The sequence below is a fragment of the Ambystoma mexicanum genome, chromosome 9, assembly GCF_040938575.1.
Source record: "Ambystoma mexicanum isolate Mex_15411 chromosome 9, UKY_AmexF1_1, whole genome shotgun sequence".
NCBI classification, from domain to species: Eukaryota; Metazoa; Chordata; class Amphibia; order Caudata; family Ambystomatidae; genus Ambystoma; species Ambystoma mexicanum.
In genome coordinates this window covers 1,172,647,000-1,172,671,609 of record NC_090931.1, presented here as the reverse complement: position 1 = coordinate 1,172,671,609, position 24,610 = coordinate 1,172,647,000, and the positions used below count along the sequence as shown (strand labels likewise).

The window sequence follows — 24,610 nt, the reverse complement described above, 5'->3', positions numbered from 1 at the left end:
TCCGAGGACAGGATGCACACCAGAACCCACCTGCGTGGATCCTGGGAAAATAAAACACCTCCATGGGCTCATGGCCCACACGGCTACCCTATTGTGGGAGTGTCACTGCTGTCGCTATTATCACCCTGTGCAGCTGCATCCGGAGGTGGTTGCACTATGGGAGGCAGCCCACGCAAGGCCCTAGTCTGCTCCTCCATGGCTGCAAGCATGCGGGTGTGGTAGGTCTGGTTCTGGAGGATGAGTGTGCGGAGGTCCCCATGCAACAACTCACGGGATGCCCGGACCTCCGCCCTCGTTGCCTGCATCTCAGCTGAGAGCGTACGGGTGAGACGCTCCAGCTGCTGTTCTGTCCTTTGGTGTGTTGAAGCCTCAAGCTCAACAAGAGTCGTCCTGAGGTGTAGGAGCTCCTGCCTCAGGGCTTCCCTGTGGCCCTGGGACTCAATGGAGATGGCCTCCTGCAGAGTCGCCAGTGCCGCCCGCCTGTCCCTGTTGGACCCCAACATGTCCTCCCTGTGTGACTGGCAGATGGAGTCAGTTGCCTGCTCTAGTCGCTCCATCAGCCTTTCTGGGGGGACAATGGAAGTGGCCACCCTATCCATGGCCTGAGCCATCATCTCGGATGATGCAGCCTGTTGGGTAGCCATACCGTAAATGGATTGCTCCCATGCGGTATTGCCAGGTGGCGTACGGCCACCACGTCGGCGGGCACCACACCTGTCTGGGGCAAGGCGAACTGCGCCTTGCTGTGCCGGCACTGCCTGAGGCTGCAGGACTGCATTCCCCCTCTGATCTGCTGGCCCAGGAACAGGATCAGATGTCGCGGAGTGTGACCCTGCATCCGTAACCACCAAAGGCGTAGCTGCCAACACTGACATCCCCATGGAGGGTACTGACCCTGGTGCAGGTGGGTGAGACAGAACAGAATCCCTCCCTGGAACACTCACCAGCGACGGCACGTAGGTCTCATCCGAATCAACACCTGAGTACAGCTCGGGGGAGGTGCAGCCAGAGACACCCCTTGAGAGCACGACCTGCAGCACTTGTGGGTTCTCCCCCACCACCACACCACGTCCCTCACTGGTGGTTGGTCGGCCCTGGGACACCTCCTGGGTCTGCACCATCTCCACAACCCCAGCAGTATCAGGTGCGTCTTCCCCTGCAAAGACATGAAAACAAAGTAATGGAGACAGGCATTAGCACCATGGCACACATTGAGGGCTGAGAAGCAAGAGAACCAGTACTTGATTGACATGTCCCACATGACTAGAACCCTCCCATGCATGCACCCTCACTGCGTATGAAGTGCAGGCAAACGGCACACACTGATGACACCAAGATGGAAGATGAACAATTTTCTGCATGCTGCCTGGCAGTGGCATCACACATTGGCCTGTGATTGGCAGGTGAAACACACATGCCATCACACAGATGGCATGTACCATTGCTATTGAGTGAAGATGGAGAGGAGGGCAGCACCTATTCATTCAGTCCAGTTCCCGCATGTAATAGCTTTTCTGATTCTAACAGGTCAGATTTTTCACCTGGAGCTGCCAGTCTGTAATGGTCAAATTGCACAGGGACATGTGTGTACAAATGATATCCAGGTAACAAAGTCACTCCCCTTTACCATACCCATGTCAGACATGTGACTAGTGGACAGCGACATGCCTAGTGAAAGTGGTGGAATGCAAACAAACTGACTGAATGAACAGTGAAAAATAAGCAAATCTGTTGTGTCAAGGTGACACTTCAAGGGCAACTGGCGTGCAGTTGTGCTAGATGTCTACTGTTGGCAGAAGGGATACTGCTATGGCCAAATGCAGCTGCGCAGGAAGTATTGCATGAAGCACATGGCTGACCCATACGACTGAGGCGCACACACTCTCTCCTGGCACCCAAACAGAAGCCCTCACACACACACCATGCACATGTATGACACACACATGCATGTGCACTCACCGGACAATGCCTCGTAATCAGCCAGATCTCCCACGCCTTGGATCTGTTCCTCCGTGACGTAGGTCCCAGCGACTGACTCATGTGGAGTGAGTTCCATGTCTACTACTGGAGACCCACCTCCAGTCACTAGAGTTGCGGCATGACTTGAGGCCAGCTTACTCTTTGCCCTGCGCTTTAGGTCATTCCAGCGCTTATAGCAATCATTGGCTGTGCGCCTCACGATTCCAAGGGCACTTACGATGTCCGCAACCGTCTGCCAGTGTGCCTGGCGTTGTGCAGGTGTGGTCTTGGATCCTGCAACAATGACCATCTCGTTGTCATGTCCGGACACATACTCGACAAGTGCATTCAGTTCGTCATCCGTGAAGCTGGGCTTCCTGGACGGGCCGGACTGTGTAGCCGTGTCTGGGGCATCAGCCTGTGCCGGACGAGCACTCTTCCTCTTCCGCTTGGAAGGTGGTGGTGATCCTGAGTGTCCTGCGCCGCTCTGGACACTAGGGGCAGGAGCCCTGGTGGACTCTGTATCAGGAGTGTGGGATTGCACACTCAGCATGGGAGTTGGTGCAGGCATTGGCTCGAGTGTGATGGTGTCAGGGGGAATCTCAGCAGCATGGACTAGGACCGACACTGTCCTGGCTGGGTGTGTGAGGGCTGGGGTGGATGGAGCCGCAGCTGCCCCTGCAGCCACTCCGCCCTGCCTCCTTGGTGCAGTAGATGACCTTGCTGCCCCAGATCCACGTGGCATGATGGCATCAACGTGCACCAGCGCACGTGTCGTAGCCCTGCTGACCTGGAAGTCAGCCATGGAGTCAGCCAGGTCTGGTGCCACAATGGGCTGGTCCAACAAGGGCTGAGCATGGATGGTGTCAGCCACTTCAGCCTCAACGGGAGGGGGGGAGGGGGGGAGGGGGGGGATGATGGGTGCCCTTGACTGGTCCTCCACACATGGGGGGACAGGCTCACCCTGCAAGTTACGACCACGTCCCCTACCGGATCCACCACGGCCACCACTTGTGGCTCTTCCACCTTTGCCACCCTTACGGAATCCTCGCCTCCCAGCCATGGCACTGATATTAATGTGCGTATGGGAGTGGCTGTAGACAATTGTCCTGGGCAATTGGGGGTCAAAGGGGTTGGGTACCAGATGGTAATTGTACCCTAGTGCTCTAGCACGGCTGATTGTAACCCCTGGGGAAAGATGACGGGTCACGCAACGCACAGGAGGCCCAAAAAAGGGAGATGACGTGCACGCAACCCCTCCTAGACCACGTGTGCAGAAAGAAAAACCTGCACTACGCTGTGGCACCCAGTAACACAAGAATGAACGTATGCGTGTCACACGCAGCCTAGAATGACCTCTGAAGGGGTAGGCAACACACGGGGCAAGCACAGAAGTTGGATACGTGCGTGACTCACCGTCTGCCAGGTAAAAGAGCGTGAAGAATGAGCGCGTTTGGCTGGCTAAACCCCCGCCAAAAGAAGATGTGTACGCTGTCTGAGAAGACAGGACAACAGTAGAAGGGGACACTGTTTGAGGGAACAGGCCCAGGTAAACCAGTAAAAGAGAAAAAAGAGAAAAAGCTGTCAGAGGTAACAGGGAATACGAACTGGAAACGCCGTGAAGTAAATCGCGTGTGAAACGACAAGAAGTACAGATTTCACCCACTCGCTCTCCACGAAAAGCACGTACAAGGAAATGGTGTTCTACATGTACCTTATATACAGGCCCACACGTACAGCGTCACTTACGCGGCGTGTACGTTCACCAATCACACGCTTTGTCACTCCTGCGTGTAGATCCATTTTCACCAATCAAACGCTTTGTCACTTCTACGTGTACATCCATTTTCACCAATCACACGCTTTGACACTGGGACGTGTCACGCAACAATTTCCTGCACGTGCAGATGACTATAGGCGCGCATATGCTGTTGACGGGTTTACGCGCTAAGGGCCTTTGCTGACGTGTGGGATTTCACTACCTATCAGGCTGTCCACGCGTTCACACACGAGAGACCACGCTCCTGGCCAGGAGGCGAAATTACTGCCCCCCAGAGCCCTGAGCACGCTCCCACCTGCCATCTGCTGCTGCCTGACTGCCTGCTGGCCACGTGCCCCACAGTGCTGGTGGGTGGGGGTGTTGGGAGACATGGGTGGGGGACTGGTGGAGGGTGCCCCTGCACTGGTGGGGGTGGTGGGAGACATGGGTGGGGGCTTGGTGGAGAGTGCCCCTGGTGGCGGGGGGTGGTGGGAGACATGGGTGGGGGCCTGGTGGAGGCTGCCCCTGGTGGCGGGAGGGTGGGGGTGGTGGGAGACATGAGTGGGGGCCTGGTGGAGGCTGCCCCTGCACTGCTGGGGGGGTGGGGGTGCAGGGGGACATGAGCAGGTGTGCAGGGTAGTCCCCTGTTTTGTAGACTGCCTGCAGGGGCCGTGGAGGGTGTACAGGGAACACCTGTGAGGACCCACCCAGCCTAATCGCGTGTGATGATTCCCACGCACCCCTGTAATACACGTACCCTGGCTAATCGCGTGTATAACTTCCCGCGTACCCCTGTAATACACGTACCCTGGCTAATCGCGTGTTAAACTTCCCGCGTACCCCTGTAATACACGTACCCTGGCTAATTGCGTGTTGAACTTCCCGCGTACCCCTGTAATACACTTACCCTGGCTAATCGCGTGTTAAACTTCCCGCGTACCCCTGTAATACACGTACCCTGGCTAATCGCGTGTTAAACTTCCCGCGTACCCCTGTAATACACGTACCCTGGCCAATCGCGTGTTGAACTTCCCGCGTACCCATGTAATACACGTACCCTGGCTAATCGCGTGTATGACTTCACGCGTACCCCTGTAATACACGTACCCTGGCTAATTGCGTGTTGAACTTCCCGCGTACCCCTGTAATACACTTACCCTGGCTAATCGCGTGTTAAACTTCCCGCGTACCCCTGTAATACACGTACCCTGGCTAATCGCGTGTTAAACTTCCCGCGTACCCCTGTAATACACGTACCCTGGCTAATCGCCTGTTAAACTTCCCGCGTACCCCTGTAATACACGTACCCTGGCCAATCGCGTGTTGAACTTCCCGCGTACCCATGTAATACACGTACCCTGGCTAATCGCGTGTATGACTTCACGCGTACCCCTGTAATACACGTACCCTGGCTAATTGCGTGTTGAACTTCCCGCGTACCCCTGTAATACACTTACCCTGGCTAATCGCGTGTTAAACTTCCCGCGTACCCCTGTAATACACGTACCCTGGCTAATCGCGTGTTAAACTTCCCGCGTACCCCTGTAATACACGTACCCTGGCCAATCGCGTGTTGAACTTCCCGCGTACCCCTGTAATACACGTACCCTGGCCAATCGCGTTTTAAACTTCCCGCGTACCCCTGTAATACACGTACCCTGGCTAATCGCCTGTTAAACTTCCCGCGTACCCCTGTAATGCACCTACCCTGGCCAATCGCGTGTTAAACTTCCCGCGTACCCATGTAATACACGTACCCTGGCTAATCGCGTGTATGACTTCACGCGTACCCCTGTAATACACTTACCCTGGCTAATCGCGTGTTGAACTTCCCGCGTACCCCTGTAATACACGTACCCTGGCCAATCGCGTGTTAAACTTCCCGCGTACCCCTGTAATACACGTACCCTGGCTAATCGCGTGTATGACTTCACGTGTACCCCTGATATGCACGTTACCCGCTTTGCGTTCCTTGTTTGGCTGCCCTGTAAACTGGTCCAGAGTTAGCGCAGCCCTTTGCGATGATTTAGCGATTTTGCTGGCTTTTCCTTGCGAGAGGGCGTTCTTGGGGGCGTTACTGGCGCTGCTGCAGGGTCGCTGCGATACTCTGCGCCACGGCTGGTTTGGGAGCATGTAATCCATGAATACGCTGTGCGCGGAAATCGGTTTTATCGCACGTGCCTGGCGCAGTCAATCGCACGCGGACACTCTGCGCCAGCCGATTGCGACACTTTTCTGCGAAATTCTATGAATTACCCTGTTAGTCTTTACCACAGAAAACATAATTTATTTGGGTGTTGCTTTATAGACTATAGTCTGTTAATATGGAAAGGGGATGAACAGGAATTAAAGGAATATGTTTGATATTTAAATGAAAATAATTATAACATCAAAATCACTATGAACTACAGTAAACAACAAGTCATCTTTTTAGATCTGGTACTATACATCAAGGATGAGATGATTCAAACCACTTTCCGCATAACGCCAGCATCAGGAAACAGTCTTCTACATGTGAAAAGCAATCATTTGCACCATATATTTAAGAACATACCTTATGTGATGTGTTGGTAGTAAAAAGAAACCGTAGTGCAAATAAAGAATGTGAGACTATTATAAACATTACATCAAAAACATGCATCAAAAGAGGAAATAAACAGAAGACTATCAACAAAGTACCAGATAGAACAATGTCTTTACTCATAACCAACCAACTTCAAACATACGAAAGGAAGAGGAAAGACAAGAATGTCAAAGTTTGCTTTATAACTACATTTTGCACAGATAGCAAGTACATTAGACAAGTACTAAAATATCATTGGAATTTACTCAACGTGCACAAAGACCTGAATACTTATCAGATAAACCTTTAGTGACTTTTCGTAGATTATTCTGAGCTATTAGAAACCATCTTCGATGTTAGCGACACAGGAGAATGCATCACCCTGGATTCTAGCAAAAAAGTGGAACAATAAATGCGGACAATGCAATGTATGTCAACACATGATGGATATTCACTTACTATCCTCTTAAGGGCTTTGAATTTTGAATGTATTTTTCTCCTATTTTGTATGTCTCTTTTGTGCAGCACTTTGGAAAAAGCACTGTATAAATGTAATACATACAAATTCAAATCATATTTGGTATTTCCCAGCTAAAAAGAAATCAAGGGCCCTCAACTCCTCTCTATTGCTTTTTTTACTGCTTCAATTGATTTGTAAATTGTTGAGATATCAGTCCAATACATCAAAATGACATAGACACAAGTGTCCTTTATATACAATCAGCATGAGACAAATCTATGAGTCTTGTAGGGAAATAACCAAGTTATTATCTCCATGTTTGCTTTAGAGGTTATGAGACATACATTCTGTGATGGTTAGTGGAAATTGGCGTGACATTAAGAATGCAAGTTCCTAATTGCAATTAATGGATTTCAAGGTACTGCCTAACTTAAGTTTCCATTTCATTATTGGAAATCTTATTTCATATGTGGCCTTCCTCTTCATGCAACAAAGGAACTGTTACCAATTTGGACATCAAACCACCACGCATCAATTTGGCAGAAGTTAGTTTTTTGCTATAAATGTTTTTAGATAGTGATTCCATAGATGATATGTCTCTGTTTTGTATTAACTTGCTAATATAAGATTTGTTAAAAAATAGACCTTTTACATTGTTTCTTTATCTGGATTTCACTAAATGTAAATAACAAGCCTGTCTTGCATGGAGTTTCCATTTCCTGCAAATGAACAGCAGGTTGAACATCACTAGTTTAATTGGTTCTGCTGATCAATGCCAGTGCATATGATCAATTGAAGAACTATATATCACCTTCACCATTGCATAAGTCCACAGATGCAGGATCATTGTATTGCTTTGAGCGGTCCTGGGCTTGCTATGCATTGAATTACAAGAAACCTTCATGTAGATTTACTATGAAGTCAAATCATAGTTGTTTCTTGGGTGGAGCTTAAGGAATTTGACTGACTTGCTTAAGCTGGATTGTACCTTTTGGAGTGGGTCAAAGCTGGATTTTCATTAGATATTTCCCCATCTGAAATGGCAAAGTGTGTTGAAAATGTAAGTTTTGAAAGTTTGCCTAGAGCATTGTCTGTGGTTACGATTCATAAAATAACGTGTTTCTAACTGCCATTAGTTTTGATTCAGTGGATTTCAGCAACGCTGAACTTAGCATGAGATAATTAGGGACAGGGTAGTTTCCAGGTACTAAGGATATTAATAGTGCAAGAAAACTAAGCATTTTGCTCTTTCAGTATTTCATTTTGAAGTTATTTTTTGGGCAAATCCTTCTAGCTCAGTCAGATTCTGCATATATTACATTTCCAAAAACCTTCTACCATCATCTGCACTGGTAATATGACTGATTGCCTGATTCAGCGAAGTGTTTCATAATGGCAAAATCCCATCGGAAAATGCTCTGTTGTTAAGGATTATAATCTGGTGTCACACAATGGACCAGGACTCTTGCCCTTAGCCTAGGATGTTGCGCTCAATTAGATTGCTTTTTCTTTATTTCCTAGAATTCAGATTGTGCTGGCACCCAACCCATCTCACACACCCTTTTACAAATACCCCTGGTAACAATGGACCATGAACCAGGCCGGTTGGTGGGAATGTAATATGTATTTATTTTAAATTTAAAGAAAATCACACAGTTTTATTATTGGGCAGCAATCACCAATGGGGTGATAATTACAATGTAAGATTATGAAATACACTTGGTTGAACTTCTACTAGAACATATCCAAAGCACAGATAAATAGGAGCAATATTACTGTTCAGGTAGATAGCATCCGATGTACAATTTCGCCTTGCAAAACCCCCTCAGACCCCAATTAATCAAATTTATTGGACAGAAAGGAGCAGCCGGAGTCAGGGATACTTTGAAAAACTTTGCTATTGCTTAAATAACACTCGGAATTGATGAATAATTAATTTACATGTGCGGTTGAATAAATGAGATAAATGTTATTATTAACATTATCAGTGATGTAAGAACTCTAGCAACTACAATGCAAAATATCAACAAAGGGCATAGAGTTCAAAAATCAACTTGAAAATAAGAAAACAGTGCAGCCAAAATCACATGCTGGAAAGTTGCATTTTCCACTTTTTACAGTTTTAAATTTCAAAACCGTTTGGAAAAAAAAGGGCCAAATAGACAGAATCGGAATCTGGTTGTCGGCTAGTTGATAGATGCACATCACAGGGATAATATGAAAGTGAAAGAGTGACTCTAGCTGAAGAAGTGGATGAGATTTCCATTGTGAAAGGAAATTTGGTTTCAGAAAATAAATGCAGTTAACAGAGAAAATCAGTTTGGAAAGAAAAGTGACAAGTGTTACTACAACTATATTTTGTAACTAGATTATCAAGAAGATAACGCTGCCCATGAAACAGGTTAAGCAGCCGTCTTAACCCCCTTCACACCACGTGTCTCTTTATGTCAAAATGAAGCACTTATGCAATGTACTAAGGTACATTGTACTCAGGGTATGGATGGGATTACTTAGAGGGTGGAACCACAACAAGGTATCAAGCTAGGGTAGGCTATGCGTTGTTTGGGATGGGGAGATACTCACAATCAGCGCTGGAGTTTGGGATGTGGGACAGCCAACCGGGTTTCTCGACTCAAGGGTTCTGGTCACGGTGCCATTGTGGGACTCTCCTAACAGAAAACAGCTGGGCCTGTCTGGTCAGGACACAACGGCATGCAGGTAGTGGGGCAAAATGCTTGTCTGGTCAAAGGATACTCTCCAAAAGGGTACCACATATGTTCCCCCTTTCTCCCTGAGTTAGTGGGATTTTAGCATGGGGTTTAGTTCTGAAGGGTTGCTTTGCCTGGATAGGATAAGCTATGCCCTGGCCTGGCAGTGGATCTGGAATCTGTAGGATGAATATGAAATGTGTGGATACGCAGCAGCTGGAAAATTCAGAAGAGTATGTGTCCTATCTCTGTGAGCTCCCCCCTTTTATAAGGTGGGTGATATCACAGGATTTACCATGGGGGCAGGCTTTGGCTGGACATGCCTCTAAACAACTGGATTGGTTAGGGTTTATTGTTACTACCTTTTTGTCAGTCGGTTGGACTTTAGAGACATGACATGTGTTTTATGGTTTGGGTTTACTATGTCCAGGCCCTCCCACAGTTAATTTTGCTTAAAATCAGCTTTGACATAAATTGCACATTTTACAGTTGTGGTGCTTTCGCAAATCACATAGGCAAATGGCATATTCCACACAGAACATGGCAGTCCAACTCCCAGGTCTGTACGATATTGTTTCATCCATCTAATAATCTTTCGCACTTTCTGGTGGGAAATATTTCACTTACAATTCTATAACTTTATACATGTATACATATTATCATAAGGCATGTCAGTATTGAATTTCAAAGTGGCACCATATATAATTTCCTCAGAATATACAATTTTAAAGCCACAGAAATTACATTTAAACTGGAAAACACTTACATTACTGTGTTGTCCTTTTGCAGCAATAACAGCCTTAAAGTGTATTAATTAAATAGTTTTTTGAGCCAGATGGCCAGCATTGTCACCCAAATAAGGGCATCATTTCCAAGGTTGCTCTGGAGTTGGCTTTGAAGCCCCCCAGTTGAAGTTGAGGGGAAGTGTAATTTGCAATTTCACTCCTAATTGTCCTGGAATCTATTGTACCAGGCTCTAGCCCAGTCACAAAGTCTGGTGAGCATGTGAGATGCTTCCTCTTTGTCCCTTCATAGTTTCAAACAGGCTGGCCCCTTTGGGGGAAGGCAAATCCTGTTCCCCGCAAGCAAATGTCCTTTGAAGCCGAACAGGAAAACCGGTTCTGTGGCTTCCACAGTAAATGCACTTATTTATTTTCTTATTTATTTTTTTCTGAATCAAGTCTGCTAAAACAAACCCCCCTAAGATTTCAAGGCCAGGACAGGGCCTTATTCAACATTACACTTTTAAAACAGACATTTTTCTTTTTTGCAAAAGCAACCCTTTTACACATTGTAAGTGACTTCAATCCAGCACTCCAACTAACCCAATGCCTAGTATGGGATGCCCAATGGAAGCACTTATTTATATATTTTTATGTCAAAGTTCTTTACATCTGGATGATGAACCCTTATGTAATGGCCCTCTCTTTGAATCTCCCCGATCCCACTAAGCCAAGAAGTAGTTTTATTTGCAAATTAAAAGGTTTATTTGAAGAATGGAACAATATATATCACACTTTTATGAATAAAATAATATCTGAATAGCACACTTATGAATATGAACGGTGATCATCAATATGATATCAACAACCTCTTTAATCAGTTAGGAGTAGGAATAGAAAGGATAAGGTAGCAGTGAATACTTTATATGATTCAAGGAAATGCAAGGATGGGAAATTGCAACACAGAAATAAACTTGATATGGTTTCAATCAAAAGAGAATACAATCACTTTTTCCCCTGTGACTACTCACTCCCCCCCACTATGCAATATGAAGATATGGAAATGAGGGCACACAGGTTTCAGGAATACAATCAATAATGAAGTTCAGTCCCAGTACCCCCAGCAAGCTTAGAGAGAACAGGTTTGATTTTAAAACAGGCAAAAATACTTTTGAATGTGATTGCAATGGATGGGAAAATATGCTAAAATTATTTTAATTCACTAAAGGAGATGCAGCACTAGTGAGAGTTATTTTGGATTGGTACAGGTCAACACTAACAATGATTCATGAATATCAGATTGAAAATGAATTTCAGCAGTTGAAAACAAGAAACAGCTATTCTGACATGTGTTGAAATTGAGCTAAATTGCAATTTGCGGCAATTTCTCCGCGTGTGTGAATTGTGATTACGGAAAAACTATAATGAATTGGAATGTCGTATGGGGTTCGTTAGAAAGCTTAGGATCTTAGCTTCAGAATGATTTTTCAGAAATAAAGTCAAGATTTCAAAATGAAAGATGCGCTATTGAAGATTTGAAACAAAGTTTTCTTAACACTAGAGAGTCTATGGAGCTGAAAACTACACAATCCCCCAGCCACCTATCCAGAGGTGCCTCCAGATGGTTTCTGTCTGAACGAGATGATTGCCTTTCTCCAGAAAATATATATTAGCGCCAAGATGATTATCACGACAATGATCAAGGATTATGTGGAGGAGAGAAGAATTTAGAATAGACAAAAGAGATTCAATAATGCAGTTCTAGATGGGTTGAAATGAATGGAATAGAATTTTTTAAACTAAGAGATTGGTTATGTACAGTTCTAGACTGGATACTCACTCCTATGGCTTTGGAATGGAGTGGGCCCGGTCAAAGATCTGGTCAAGGGTTTGGCTGGGGTTCTCTCTCACCACCGGACAGGCACTCGGGTCTCAGGATGGCACTGAGGTCTGCGCGGCCTCTTGGACTGGATATAATGGGTTCTGGGTTACAGCTTTCTCTGCGGGTCTGGGTCTTGGTTCTAGCACAGGGTTCTTGGCTAGCATTGCAAAACAGCACAGCCCGGCTGTTGAATGTGAGAGCCCCTTGGAAGTTTAGGGGTTAGAATCAGGTCGCTAGATTCTGAAGGCCTGCTGAAAAGGGTTCAGCTTTTGGGATTGGGCCTTTCCGCTTCAAGTTCTGGAGTCTGGATTCTAAGTTCTGGTCTATGTCTGGAGCCTGGATCTTCCTGCAGGGTGCATCGCCAAGAAATTAGTTGAGAAGTGGAAAGTGTGTGTGTCCTGTCTGTCCTCTGCAGTCCCTATTTATGCATTTCCAAAGTGGGTGTGGTAGCTGATTCTACAATGCCTAACCCTCTAAGGATCTGATAGGTTAGAGGATTCCCTGCCTCCTGATTGGAGGAAAGGATCAGCGTGTCATCCTGTGTCATCTTTATGGCTTGGGGGAAAACACTCCCCTTTGTCTCTGTACAGTATATCTTATTTTTCATAAAACAAATATTTACAATATACATAACTTGATAATATTACATAAATCACATGACAGATTAACTAAAGTACATTTCTGTTCAACTCTCATCTTCCTAAGAGCTTTGGTTTAGAAATGACAATTTTTTCGCGCTTTTCGTGGGTTTCTCAATATTAGTTCTGCACCAATTTTTAGACATGCATGCACACCCCATCTGAGCAAATTTCTGTAATTTTTCTCGTTCTTGGCATAAACATAGTAGCTACAATATGAATAATTCCGGGGTTTGGTCTCAGAACATCGCACAGAGTCCAGCTTAGTCTTCAACTGTGAGCGAATTTTTCATTTTAACAATCTCAAAGTTTCACATTTTGGTCAGTCCAGTGCAATTTGTTATAAGCATTTTTCTAAAACCTACATGTGCTGTGCTTTCTGAATCCACACAATGGTTTGTCTCTGCCTCCAAGGTCTGGGATGACTCAGAGGTCACATGTCTCTCCTTCCTACCAGCAGTTTGTTGTCCGTCACACCCAAATTAGCTTTTTCGATTCAGCCCAAGGATTCCTTTGTCTGCACTGAGAGCAACAGGCCAGGGTGCCACTCCCAGTTACAACATTGTTTGCAGCCCTAGTCAGTTTCTCTTACACAACCATCTGTTCAAGGCAAAGATTCCCTGATATTAACATAGGCAGAGAGGAATAGGACTTCTTTTGAAGAGTTCCGCTATGATATTTTGTTGCAAAGTGAAGCCTTTTTCCCGTACGGCTGGGAGTAAAGTTGTTTGTGATTTCACAGATTTTGCCTGACACAGCCTGACACAGCCTGTCATCCAGTGAGAAATGCTTTCCTTTGCTGGAACACAACCTGAATATGGTTGGGCATAGCTGGGTCTCACTGGATCAGAACTGTGTATTGTTGAATAGATGAAAAGGAGCATCAGGCTCCATCATTTTAATGCAAAATATTTCCTTTCTTATTTGGACATTTTGAACTAGCAGCAAAGCAGCACTGATTTGTAATTCTCTTCTTTGGTGCACATCAGGAAACACACTGTCAGCCTTTCTCGGTGTGTTCCCTGTTCCATCTTGCCCAATAGGTGGTTGGCAAAGACAGTGCAGCCATCATTTGTGTAGCTGCAAACACAGTTTTGATGCAAGGGAATGGCACTCAAAGGAGCCAGCACCGCCATTCTGCTGGTAACTTCTGAAGTGCAGATTGGTGATGGAGGGGAATTCTGCCGGGTGGGTAAATGTACCCCACACTGTGAACTAGGCCCTAAGTCTTTACTGTAGGTTAGGTGTTTGGTCTACATATGTTGGATGCAATAGATTGTTCTGGTTCCTCTTCTGGTCACTATGTAAGAATTAAGAGGAAGCCCTCAAAACCTCACTGAGATCAAATGCAGGTGTAGGTTGGATGCACAACCATTGGACGCGGCATGAAAGGCCCCTTCCTGGCCTTTTCAGGAGAGAGGAGCCTGAGGATGTTGGCATAGTGGAAGGCATTTCCTACCTGACACAAAAAAACATGTTGCTCAACTTAACGTCATTTTTGTGTCCTGTAGGGTTTCAGTTAATGTTTGAAATAAAAAATAAAACATTCTATGCTTATCTTTCCCTATAGTATTTCTACAGTGGGACTGTGTCTCTGACACAATTACAGCGGAAAGAAAACACATCCGGGCAGGTTTCATTACAGATAAGCTGATCCGTGAACTGACAAATGCAAAAAAATATTTGTTTGGCAGAAGACATGACCCAGGGCATTCTCTCTGTAGGATTCGTTTGTCACAGACTTTCCCAGTAATATGTGCAGACGTTGCAAATTGCACAGCTAGTGAACCCAGTTGGTATGAACATAGTATTTGTTCTGTATTCATTTGTAAAGTAAACTTTTTGTGTCCAGATTCACAGACGTGTCTTATAATGGTGCAATCCCATAGGAAAATTCTCTGTGATTCAGGGAATTTGAACAGTGGTCTGCCATCACTGGCTTACCATTGTGGATTGTAACTCTGATTAGCACCAGCCAGCCTAATCAGTGGGGGCAGAGATGGGTGGAGGGCATTGTATTTGGACTGCAAAACGTCTGTGGTACACATGTTTCAGACCACTGCTTTAAAAGTCAAAGAAAGTTCCAGTTCTAAAGAGATCTTATGGTCGATGCACCTTTCATGTGTCAGCATATTGTATTAAATATTGTTCACTGTTTTAGAAATACAGAATGTTCTTACTTTGTGTGTATGTGTGTGTAACTTGTATTCTGTGTAAGAAGAAAAAAAACAAACGAATGCTCCATATCTAAATGTTAAGAGTTAAAACATGTCCATCACATAACCTCCTTTTCAATATTACAGTATTTGAACTCGGGAGCGGGCGGTCTTGCCGGAGCCTTCATTCACCAAAAGCATTATAACACCATGAAACCAGCGTAAGTTTCCCAGGTTTGATGATTCATTCACGTTTAACAACACTTGTTTGAATACAAGCTGTTTTAACTGCACTAACGTAGACTATAATAACAAGGAAGTATACATGTTGTTTTCTCTAGCACGTTACCAACATTTTACCACACAGACAGTACTCATATGTTATCATGACAGTCGTGAGATGAGATGACTAATTCAGCAGCCTGCCTTGGGGAAGCTGGAGTTAGTTGTACATATATTACGACAAACAATTAGGCAGCTGGATGTAATGGTTTGATTGAAACAACAACACGTTATTCATATCCTGAATATGCGTCGTTTACCCTTTTTTTCTCAACATGCTGGTATTTTGTTTATCAAGGTTTTGATTATTTTTCGCCCTGAACACACATTTTTGAGAACACGCTTTAGTAAATCCAACCATTAGGTTCAGAACTGTTTAACACAATCACAGGGATCCAGTATTGTGGCCTGTGATGGCGTGAAAGCAAGGCGGCTTTGCTGCCAGTGGCTTCATATTATGCTAGCCTTTGTAATATTACAATAGGTAAACATATGCAAATCATAATATAATTAATGATCATACATTTGTATTATGGGCTCGTTTTTGTAAATGTAATGTAATACTCAGTTCATTTAAATGACAGTGACAGATGTCTGCCAGTGGCCTGCGAACAAAATGCACCGCATGAAAGGGTGATTGTCATGTTTTTGCACTTAATTGTACAGGTGCTGCTTTGCATAGTGAATGAGAGACTGATCCCATTTCGGGTTATGTTTTAAATTTTTAAAATAATACATCCAATTGCTATGCACAGATGTGATGTTGTCAACTTTATACAGATGTTCAATACATAAAATAAAATATACGAAAAACGCTGCCATCACTAAAGATCCACGGCATGTTCTTGTCAAAAAGTCCCGGGATATTCCGTTTAGCATTCAGCCAGAAAGTTCTCTCTTTTAATCCAATAGCTGTGCATTATCGGGTGTGTAGTTTCACTGCATCCATTCTAATTATGTATCTACAAGTCCTTGCGTGCAAAGTGTTGTTTGACAGGCAGACGATTCCGCAAAGTACCTGTGGACACTATTCAGTCAGAGGATAAATACTCTGTGATGGAAGGTTTAGTTTTTGCCATGACCTAAAATGGAGTATCTGGTTTCCCCTTACTCCTATTTGAAATTATTAGCATTACTTGGTAGAAAATAACAGATTATGCGTGAATATACATTGCAAACATATACTCATAACATATGTCAGAAAAACGGCGCCTCATGCAGCATCGTTTTGTTTGTTCTCTGGTGCTGTTGGTTTTTCATTCCAAACAGAAGTGCATCCTGTTTAAAGCAGAAGATGATGAAGGAACAGGTCTGACTTCATTTGAGTGTATTTGTTGATAAATAGCTATGATGGGGTACACACCTGTAGATGGAAGCCCTTTGAAAAAAAGAAAACCTACACAGCGTGAGCCCTGTTGGAAACAACTTCTACTATACAACTCGAAACTTGATATTGATTCGTAAAAAAACTGTCTGCAAATGAGCTGAACTAGGCTAGGCATTGACGATAAGCCAAAATAAAGCCAATAATATGTGAATTGGCTCTGTGGTCAATAAGAGCTACTCTTCCAAAGCCAAAGTCACCCCCACCCCCATCTTGAAAACTGCATTATTGTTGACATGCGTTCCACTGGCCCATAAGAAGTGGAGATTATAGCTGTACGCAGTTGAATGGAGACAACCTCAAACATTAGCACGCCATCAAGTAAAGGCATATTATGCTAGTCTGTCAGAGGAAACTGGTATTTTCACTATCAAATCTAAATAATACAGCTAGATGACACGCCGATGGGGTAGCATTAGCTTTATTTTTTTATTTTTATTTTATTGGTTTAATTAAACCTTTAAAAAACATAGCACATAACAAATCACAAAGAAACACACCACTTCACCATCTTTCTAGGGCCCCTTCATCCTATTATCAGCAACTACTCATCATTTTGCTGGTAATTAGCACGAGGTTCTGTTTATGGGGTCCGGTGTAACAGTCTCACACAATTACTGGCCTCAAAGTTATTTTCTCCGCATCTAAACGTTGTTTTAGCACTCGCAGGAACAACATCAACGCAAATATCACTGGTTTGTTTGACCCATCAAACAGGGCTTTCCACCACTCTTCTGCGGTCAGAGTTTGGTCATTGCTAATAATTGGGTCAAAAATAGTTTTTCTATGTTGAAGAAACGCAGGGCAGAACATCGTCAAGTGTTTCAAAGTTTCTTTGTTGGCACCACAGAATCTAAATATTAAAGCCAATTCAGCAAATTGCGTCAAGTTGCTTAGGCGTTCCTTAGTTGCCATTAAGTTGAGCCTGAAATGCATGTAAAGAGCTCTCGAGTGTTGATCGGGAAAGCAAGTCAGATAAGCTTGAAGCTGACCATAAGCTCTTGCCTCTCCGGGGACCTCTGTCATCAATTTCGATTTCAACCTTAGCTCACAAGTATTAATCCAGTTTGCTCTCCACAATTTTCTCTTGGCTAACTCTGGGTTTTCAATCAGAGTCTGTAGAGTAATATCGTATTGATCCAAGACATCAAGACAAAGTGCATTCCATTTGGAGAGAATCGTATACGTTTTTCCCAGATCTGGTTTGTGTAATATTTGGATCTGTGATACTGGAACCTTTAGCATCATTTTTCTGGCTGAGTAGGTTCCACGATACTCTAGCTTGTATTGAAATGTAGCCCAATTTGAATCTTATGCAGACCGTTGATGATTCCTTGGGCAAATGTAACACGTTTGTCCAGAAGATATTTTCAAGGGAGTTCCATAATGAGTCTGGACATCCAAACACATTTTCCCCGTCGTAATTAAGGGCCGGGATGGCTTTTTGCTGGAAAAAAGTAGTGGCTGGCTTTAATAAGAATTTCCCATATTTTTTGTTTATCAGGCTCGCTTGGCATGCCAGCTGGCGACATCTGCTTTTCCACACCTCAACCCATGGCGCATCATTCCTACTTGCGCTGATCTTCATGCCCAAGTAAGTGGTGTTTTTCAGAATCTTGATTTGTTCTTTAGCAAGATACCATTTGAATTTTTTACTGTTTCTCCTATTTCTTATCAGTTTTTCAAAGATTAGGATTTCGCATTTTTGTTTATTTATGTTCAGCCCATTCGCTGTTACATAAGATTCAAGGATCGTAAGCTTCCGCTGGAGACCAATGGGTGTAAGGTCAATTAGGATAAGGTCATCCACATATACAAGCTAGTCAATTTGAGAACTGTGGATTCTTGCTGGAAACACGTTCACACCGTTAAAGGTGACATTGATGTCCGATATAAACATATTAAAAAGTATCGCTGCCAAATGGCAGCCCTGTTTGACACCTTTATAGGTGTTAATTGGTGCAGATAGCGTGCCTTTCCTGTCTAGTCTGATCTTGATATTGTTGTTGGAATGTAACTCGTGGATGGCAGCTAACAAACTGGGTGGACAGTTCCAAGCATTCAAGTTTCTCCACAACAGTTCTCTATTTATGCTATCAAACGCATATGAAAGATCTATTAGGGCTAAATAGACTTTGGTGCTAGATCTGTGAGATTCCATTTTCAGCAGGTTTAGGCGTTCACTCCACACTCTACCCCCTTTACAAAACCTGCTTGTCTTGGGTTCACATGGTCTGTCTCTTTGGACCCTTTTAATAATTTTTGTCGGAGGAGGGTAGCAGAGATTTTCCCCAGTACATCAAGCAAGGCTATCAGTCTGTAATTTTTTGTGTTACTTCTGTCTCCTTTTTTGAAAATGGGAACGATTACAGTGCTCTTCCACGATTTTGGGGTGGCACAGCACTTGATTATTCTATCAAACTGAGCAACGCAAAAGTCTGCCAATTAGTCCGGGTGACGCTTGATGGTGTAATTCGTTAGGCCGTCCGGACCCGGGGCTCGAGAGGCATTCACGCTTTTAATTACTTGAAGGAGCTCTTCTCTTTCAAACACTAAATCCCAGAGAGTCCTGGTCGTAGCTTTCCATGCCTCAATTACTTCATCCTTACAAAAAAGATTAGTGTAAAACTGCGCCCATTCTGTTTCCGAAACTGAGTTCGACTGTAAAGCATTTTGTGGGGCTAAGTTGTTATTTATCAGCCTCCAAAAGTCAGCAGAGTTTTTGTTGGCCATTTTCGAAAACATCAGTTCAGAATCGTTTTGTAGCATAATGGCCTTATGCGACTTGAGCCAGTTCTTATAAGTTTGTCTAATTAATCTTTTACATTCTTTGGTGTTGGCATTGTGCGATCGTTGGACTTTTCTTAGATCCTGCCTCAGCGTTCTTTTTCCGTTGCAACATTTCTAGATACAATTAATGCTTTGAAGCAAAGTCAACTTCTCTCAGACTCTTTTTGCGTTCTTTAAATTGTGTCAGCAGGTGTTCACATTCTACGGACCACAATATTGACTGAAATTCTGATGTAATGGTGGATACCTCCTCACCTTGTAGATGTCATCGGAACCTGCATGCCCCTGCTCTCACAGCGTGTGGCCAGGACTCTTCTTCTCGTCGAGTGTAGTAGTTGAATTTTAATTTCATCATATCGTGGTCACTAGGAGTCATTTTAGCGACTTCAAGGTGAGTGGTCCTTGTGTGAATGTTTTCTGACACAAATATTTAGTCCAGAGTGGAGCTTTGACCAAGTCTACGCCAAGTCGCTTGTGCTGGGATGTCACCAGTTGTGTTACCATTCAGCATCATTAGCCTACGCAGATCTATTTCAAGACACCATTGATTTGTTAACTGCGCATGTTGGATGGTAGTTTTCGTGTTGCCACTGGCTTGATCTTCCTGTCTAATACAATCGATATTCAAGTCAATGCATATGATTAAATCCACAGGATTTTCTTTTTCAATTAAGTCATCAATCACGGCTGAGACCTGGTCAATAAGGGCCACCCCTCCTGTTGCAGAATGATTCCAGTATAAATTGATGATGTAAAGCTAGGGTATTTGAGCATTTTCTAATTGGGATGAGCTAACAACGGTTACTTGAATGAATGGAGAAATATTCACTGATCTCTCGATCCTGAAACCAGATGCTTTCTTAGCCGCCAGTAGCAAGCCAGCCATGGGTCTTCCCTTTGCTTTTTTAATTGCTGGGGTCATCACTATCTCAATTATAACCTTCAATTATCGGAATTTCAGTTAACCAAGTTTCCTGTGAACAGATTATATCGAGGTCTTCAGCCCATGCAGTTGAAAAAAGATGCTGGAAGCCCTTTGTGTTCCATGATCCCATCGTGCATTCCTTGGGGCCCAAGTGGGCCTGGCATTACTTGGCCTGTTTCGTGTTTAAAGCATCTGCTACCCAGGACCAGTCATTACCCTGACTTTCCAAGTTAGAGCTGACTCTACTTCATCTGGTTCAGTGGTTGGTCTATTTGCCCCTTGAATTGTTATCCTTATGAGTTCCTCCTTCTGTAACTTCGTAGGTAGATCAGAGTTTATAGAAGTGAAACTAGGTACATCCAATGGGATCATTGCAGCGACTAGGTCTTTTGTCGCAGAAGATTTTAGCGTTTCGTTTTCACGGTCAGGCGAACTGAATGTAGTGCTACGTGAAGATTCAGGCAGAGGGCGGGATTGGACGTGTAATATCACTGCATCGTTTTTACTTTCATTGAAAAATTCCACCACTTTCAAATCCTCGGATTCAATCGCTCCAAGGGTGGGAACAAGATGACATAGCCATAAAACATTGTGGCGGTTCAGGATTAGATCGTCTGAAGACTCAATGCATACCAATAGCACTTGATGTAAGTGTTGTGTTTTTTGGATAAACAAATTAGCCTTGTTATCGTTGAAAGTTTGGGGCATAATTTTCCTGGTTTCAGGTACTTATCTTTGTTTTTCAGAGTAGCACGTGTCATTTCCACCGATTTGAATGGATCATGTTGAGCATTACATAACAAACTCCCACCCCCTTGTGACATTGTATTAAGGGGAACTCTAGGTTGTTCATCTTTAGCACATGTGGATTCACCTTTTGAAAGTGACGAAGTTGCCAGCTTCCTTCTTTTCTCATCAAGAGTCATGAACGTTATCGGAGGTTGAGAAGGTTCCTCTTGCAATCCGGAGGTTGTTGAATCACTTTGCACACTCACTCGTGTCGCTTTATTAGGTGGAGGTAAACTTTTTTTCCCTCAGAACGTCTTTATGGGTCAGCGCCAGGTCTGAAGCCTCACTTTTTGCATCTTGTGTCATGGTAAATGGGTGTGGCAGTTCAGGGAGGCTTACGCCTATGTTATGGGGACTTATCCCTTTGTCCTTGCTTGAGCCCTCCAGGCAGGCAATATCATGAATGTCATTTCTGACCGCCTGCGGAATTGCTTCCGACGCAGTTGCGTCCGCAGTGTCCTCATCTTCATATGTTGACATGTTCAACAGCTCTGCAGAGACATCACTGGAGCATGAGATGACATCTGGTGCTTCGTCATTCACAGAGAGCTTTTGTTTTACCTCTTTTTTCATTTACAACAGTTTTATTTAGCGCCACATTGACTGTTTTAATATTACGTAGACATTTACGGGAGTCAATTCCTCATTTTCTTCTCTACAAAGGTTGATTTTTAGATTTCTTTAGGGTTGCACCCATCGAATGGGACTGTGTTGATTGAGGACCTTGAATATTACCAGGTATTTTAAATATGTCATAAAGTCCAGAAGCATTATCATTGACATTCGTCTTTGAGGGTGAGGTAGATGTTCATAATCTGAGGATTTGGGCATGTCTTGGATGTCGATGCCATTTGAGGGTCTTGCAAGCCCAAATTTCCTGCGGCTTGACTCTCTTTTAAGATTGCGATAAACTGAGAGGGCATCAGGTTGTCGTCCGGGTATGGAGTGAGGACTTTAGATGGCATGGGTGTTCCTGCTTCTTCGTCCACGACTAGCATCACATAGGCATCTTGCGGTTGTTTCAACTCAGTTGGTAGTGCCTTGCTTTGAGTAGGAATTGCTTCATCCATAGTCAAGGACTCAGGCCTAACAGTGTGTCTGTTAGGGACATCCTTCAAAGGGGCCGTCCTTGGCTTCTCCAAATCCACGATTGACATGACAGAGTGCATAGATCTCTTAACAAGATTGGCTTGAACAGAGGGTAGAGATGATTGGCAACCAGCACATCCGAGTTTCGCACATGAAAGGTTCACCTCTTTTTTTGTTGAAAGAGGTTCAGTGCTTCTTTCGCTACTTCAGCTAACAATTTTTTGTCTAAGTTAGCATTTTTGGTGTACTCAGCCAATATTTCCAAGGCCCAGTCAGTCTTCTTATGCATCCCGTACAGGGCCTCCTTAAGGGCACTGAGTGTATTTTCAGAATTCAAAAGTTTACTGTTCATAGAAGAAACTACACTTGAGAGATCTTTAATGTTCTCATTAAGATGTTTGTACATCTTAATAAATGGCACCATTGAAATTGTCATAGAGGACATTATGGTTGCTTGTGACTCTTTCATATATTGGGCATTTCTCATTGTATCGTCATGCAATGACTCAGATTGGGTGAAACGCCTCTGATGGTATACTGGCCTTCTGATTTTTGGAAACAGCCGTTCCATTATGGAGGAATCGGAGGATGATAGCTCTGATGACGTGACAACAGTCTATCTCTCGTCATTTCTTCACTTGTGAAGTTTGCAGAAATTTTGGACGCTAGATCCACCATTTTAATTTTATTTCTCTGTGAGCATCAAATGTTGGGAGAAATGCTCGAATTGACTGTCCTGCGTTTGAGGAAAGTCGTTGCCTCCGTGGTTTTAGGTTGATGAGGCTTTTCTATTTTGGGTTTTATGGAATCAGAATGATCAGTAAGAGACTCTGCCACAACGGCAGCAGTTTTGTTTGGATTGGAGTGAATTCTGTCTTTGTTCAGACGTGTAAGATCAAGCAGAACTTTATTCACAACATCTAGTGAATTTCTTCTATTTCCGTGGCACTGAGACACTTTACAGTCTATTGTTTTTAGTGGAAGCTGGATATATGCAAAACTTGCTGGTTTGGTTGCGCTTGTTTCCGAGTGGCCATGCGAGGGGCAGAACACATTGTCCACATCCTCGGTAGCCTGGACACATACGGAGCTGAGCAATGGCGAGGGTACAAGATTTTCCAAAGTGCTGTAAAAACGAGTGTGCAGGGACCCCAAGTTCAAACAACCATTCTCACTCAGGCAGACATTTGAGTCATAAATCCTGAATACATGGCCTCTTTCAGCTCCCCCCCCTCCACAGGATCATGTGTCACACTCAAACCATCACTGTTAACTATTGGAGAGGAACGTTTGTTCAGCGAGCGCCACACTAATTCTCGCAAGGGAACAATATTTCCGGTTGAGAGGTGACACAAGGGGGGTTGCGGGGGGAACGCGAAGCGTTTCCCCCCGGGGAGTTTTTTGGCGCTGCACACGGCCAGCGAGTGGCCGTTGGGGTGCAGAGCGCCTCCCTAGGGGTACTTAAGGGCTCAGGGAAGGTTCGGGAGGTAGGCGACGGTTAGGACTTGGTGATTGTCCTGTCGCCTGCTCCCGAGCCTTCCCTGATTGGGGCCTGTGAGGGGGTTTTGTTGAGTGGAGGTGAGGAGCTGGGTAGAAGGGTATTAGTTATTGGAGGCAGGTAGTTTAGAGTATATATATAAAAAAAAAAAGAAAAAATAAATAAATAAATAAAAATAATAATACTATTTGTCAATCAGGTGTATACGTTAGCGGAGGTATCGTAAATAAGGTACCTCCTCCTGATCTTGCGGGCGCCGTTCGTTTTCACTTTCTGGGGCTTCTGTGTGGCCCGGTGGGGGGGTTTTGAGGGTCGGCTTCTGTGGCCCTTGTCGGGCACGAGCGGTTTCTGCTTCCCGACTATGGGGCACTGGGATTGCTGGAGCAGCTGTGGTTTGGCGTGGGCGATCTTGGTGGCCGTGGGGATTAAGTTTCGGAGTGCTTTTGTCCCCGGGTGTTTCTCCCTGCTTCTGACCGCAGCCCTGTGCGCGGTTTCAGCGGCGGGGCGCAAGGGGGCAGTGCGGCGCCCTTAAAGGGACCGTTTTGTTTTGCAGCAGGGAAGGAAGCGTGTGGGTGCGGTGCGGCCTGTGAGCAGCCAGGGGGTAGTGTCATATATTTGATTTTTGGCCCCAAAGTGACCGCGGGTGTTGGTTTTGGTGTGTTTTTTCGCTTGGGGCAGTTGGGGAGCGAAGGGGGGGGTTTCTCAGGGCAGGGTGTTAATTAGGTGGGGGGGTGTATAAAAAAAAAAAAGTTGGGGAGCGAAGGGAGGGGGTTTCTCAGGGCAGGGTGTTAATTAGGTGGGGGGCTATATAAAAAAAAAAAAAAAATGGGAAATAGAATAATTGTTCTATTTTGTCTAGGTGGAATTATAGAGTTGGTTTAACTCTGTAAGGGGATATTTTAGTTTATATCCCAATTTCTTTTCATGGTCTACCCAGCAGAGGTTTATTGTTCCACGGGTAGGTGCTGGCTCGGGGGCTTAGTTTGGTTAGTTGAGCGGCAAGGGG

At 44.5% G+C, this 24,610-nt stretch overlaps 1 protein-coding gene across 1 annotated transcript in view; it reads left to right on the top strand.

The window, feature by feature from the left end:
* KYNU (kynureninase) overlaps window positions 1-24,610 on the top strand; it is a 1,315,291-nt gene that overhangs the window by 1,104,772 nt on the left and 185,909 nt on the right. The window contains exon 10 of the mRNA XM_069617389.1: window positions 14,995-15,068. Coding sequence (XP_069473490.1) covers window positions 14,995-15,068 — 74 coding nt within the window. The remainder of the gene's footprint in view (window positions 1-14,994; window positions 15,069-24,610) is intronic.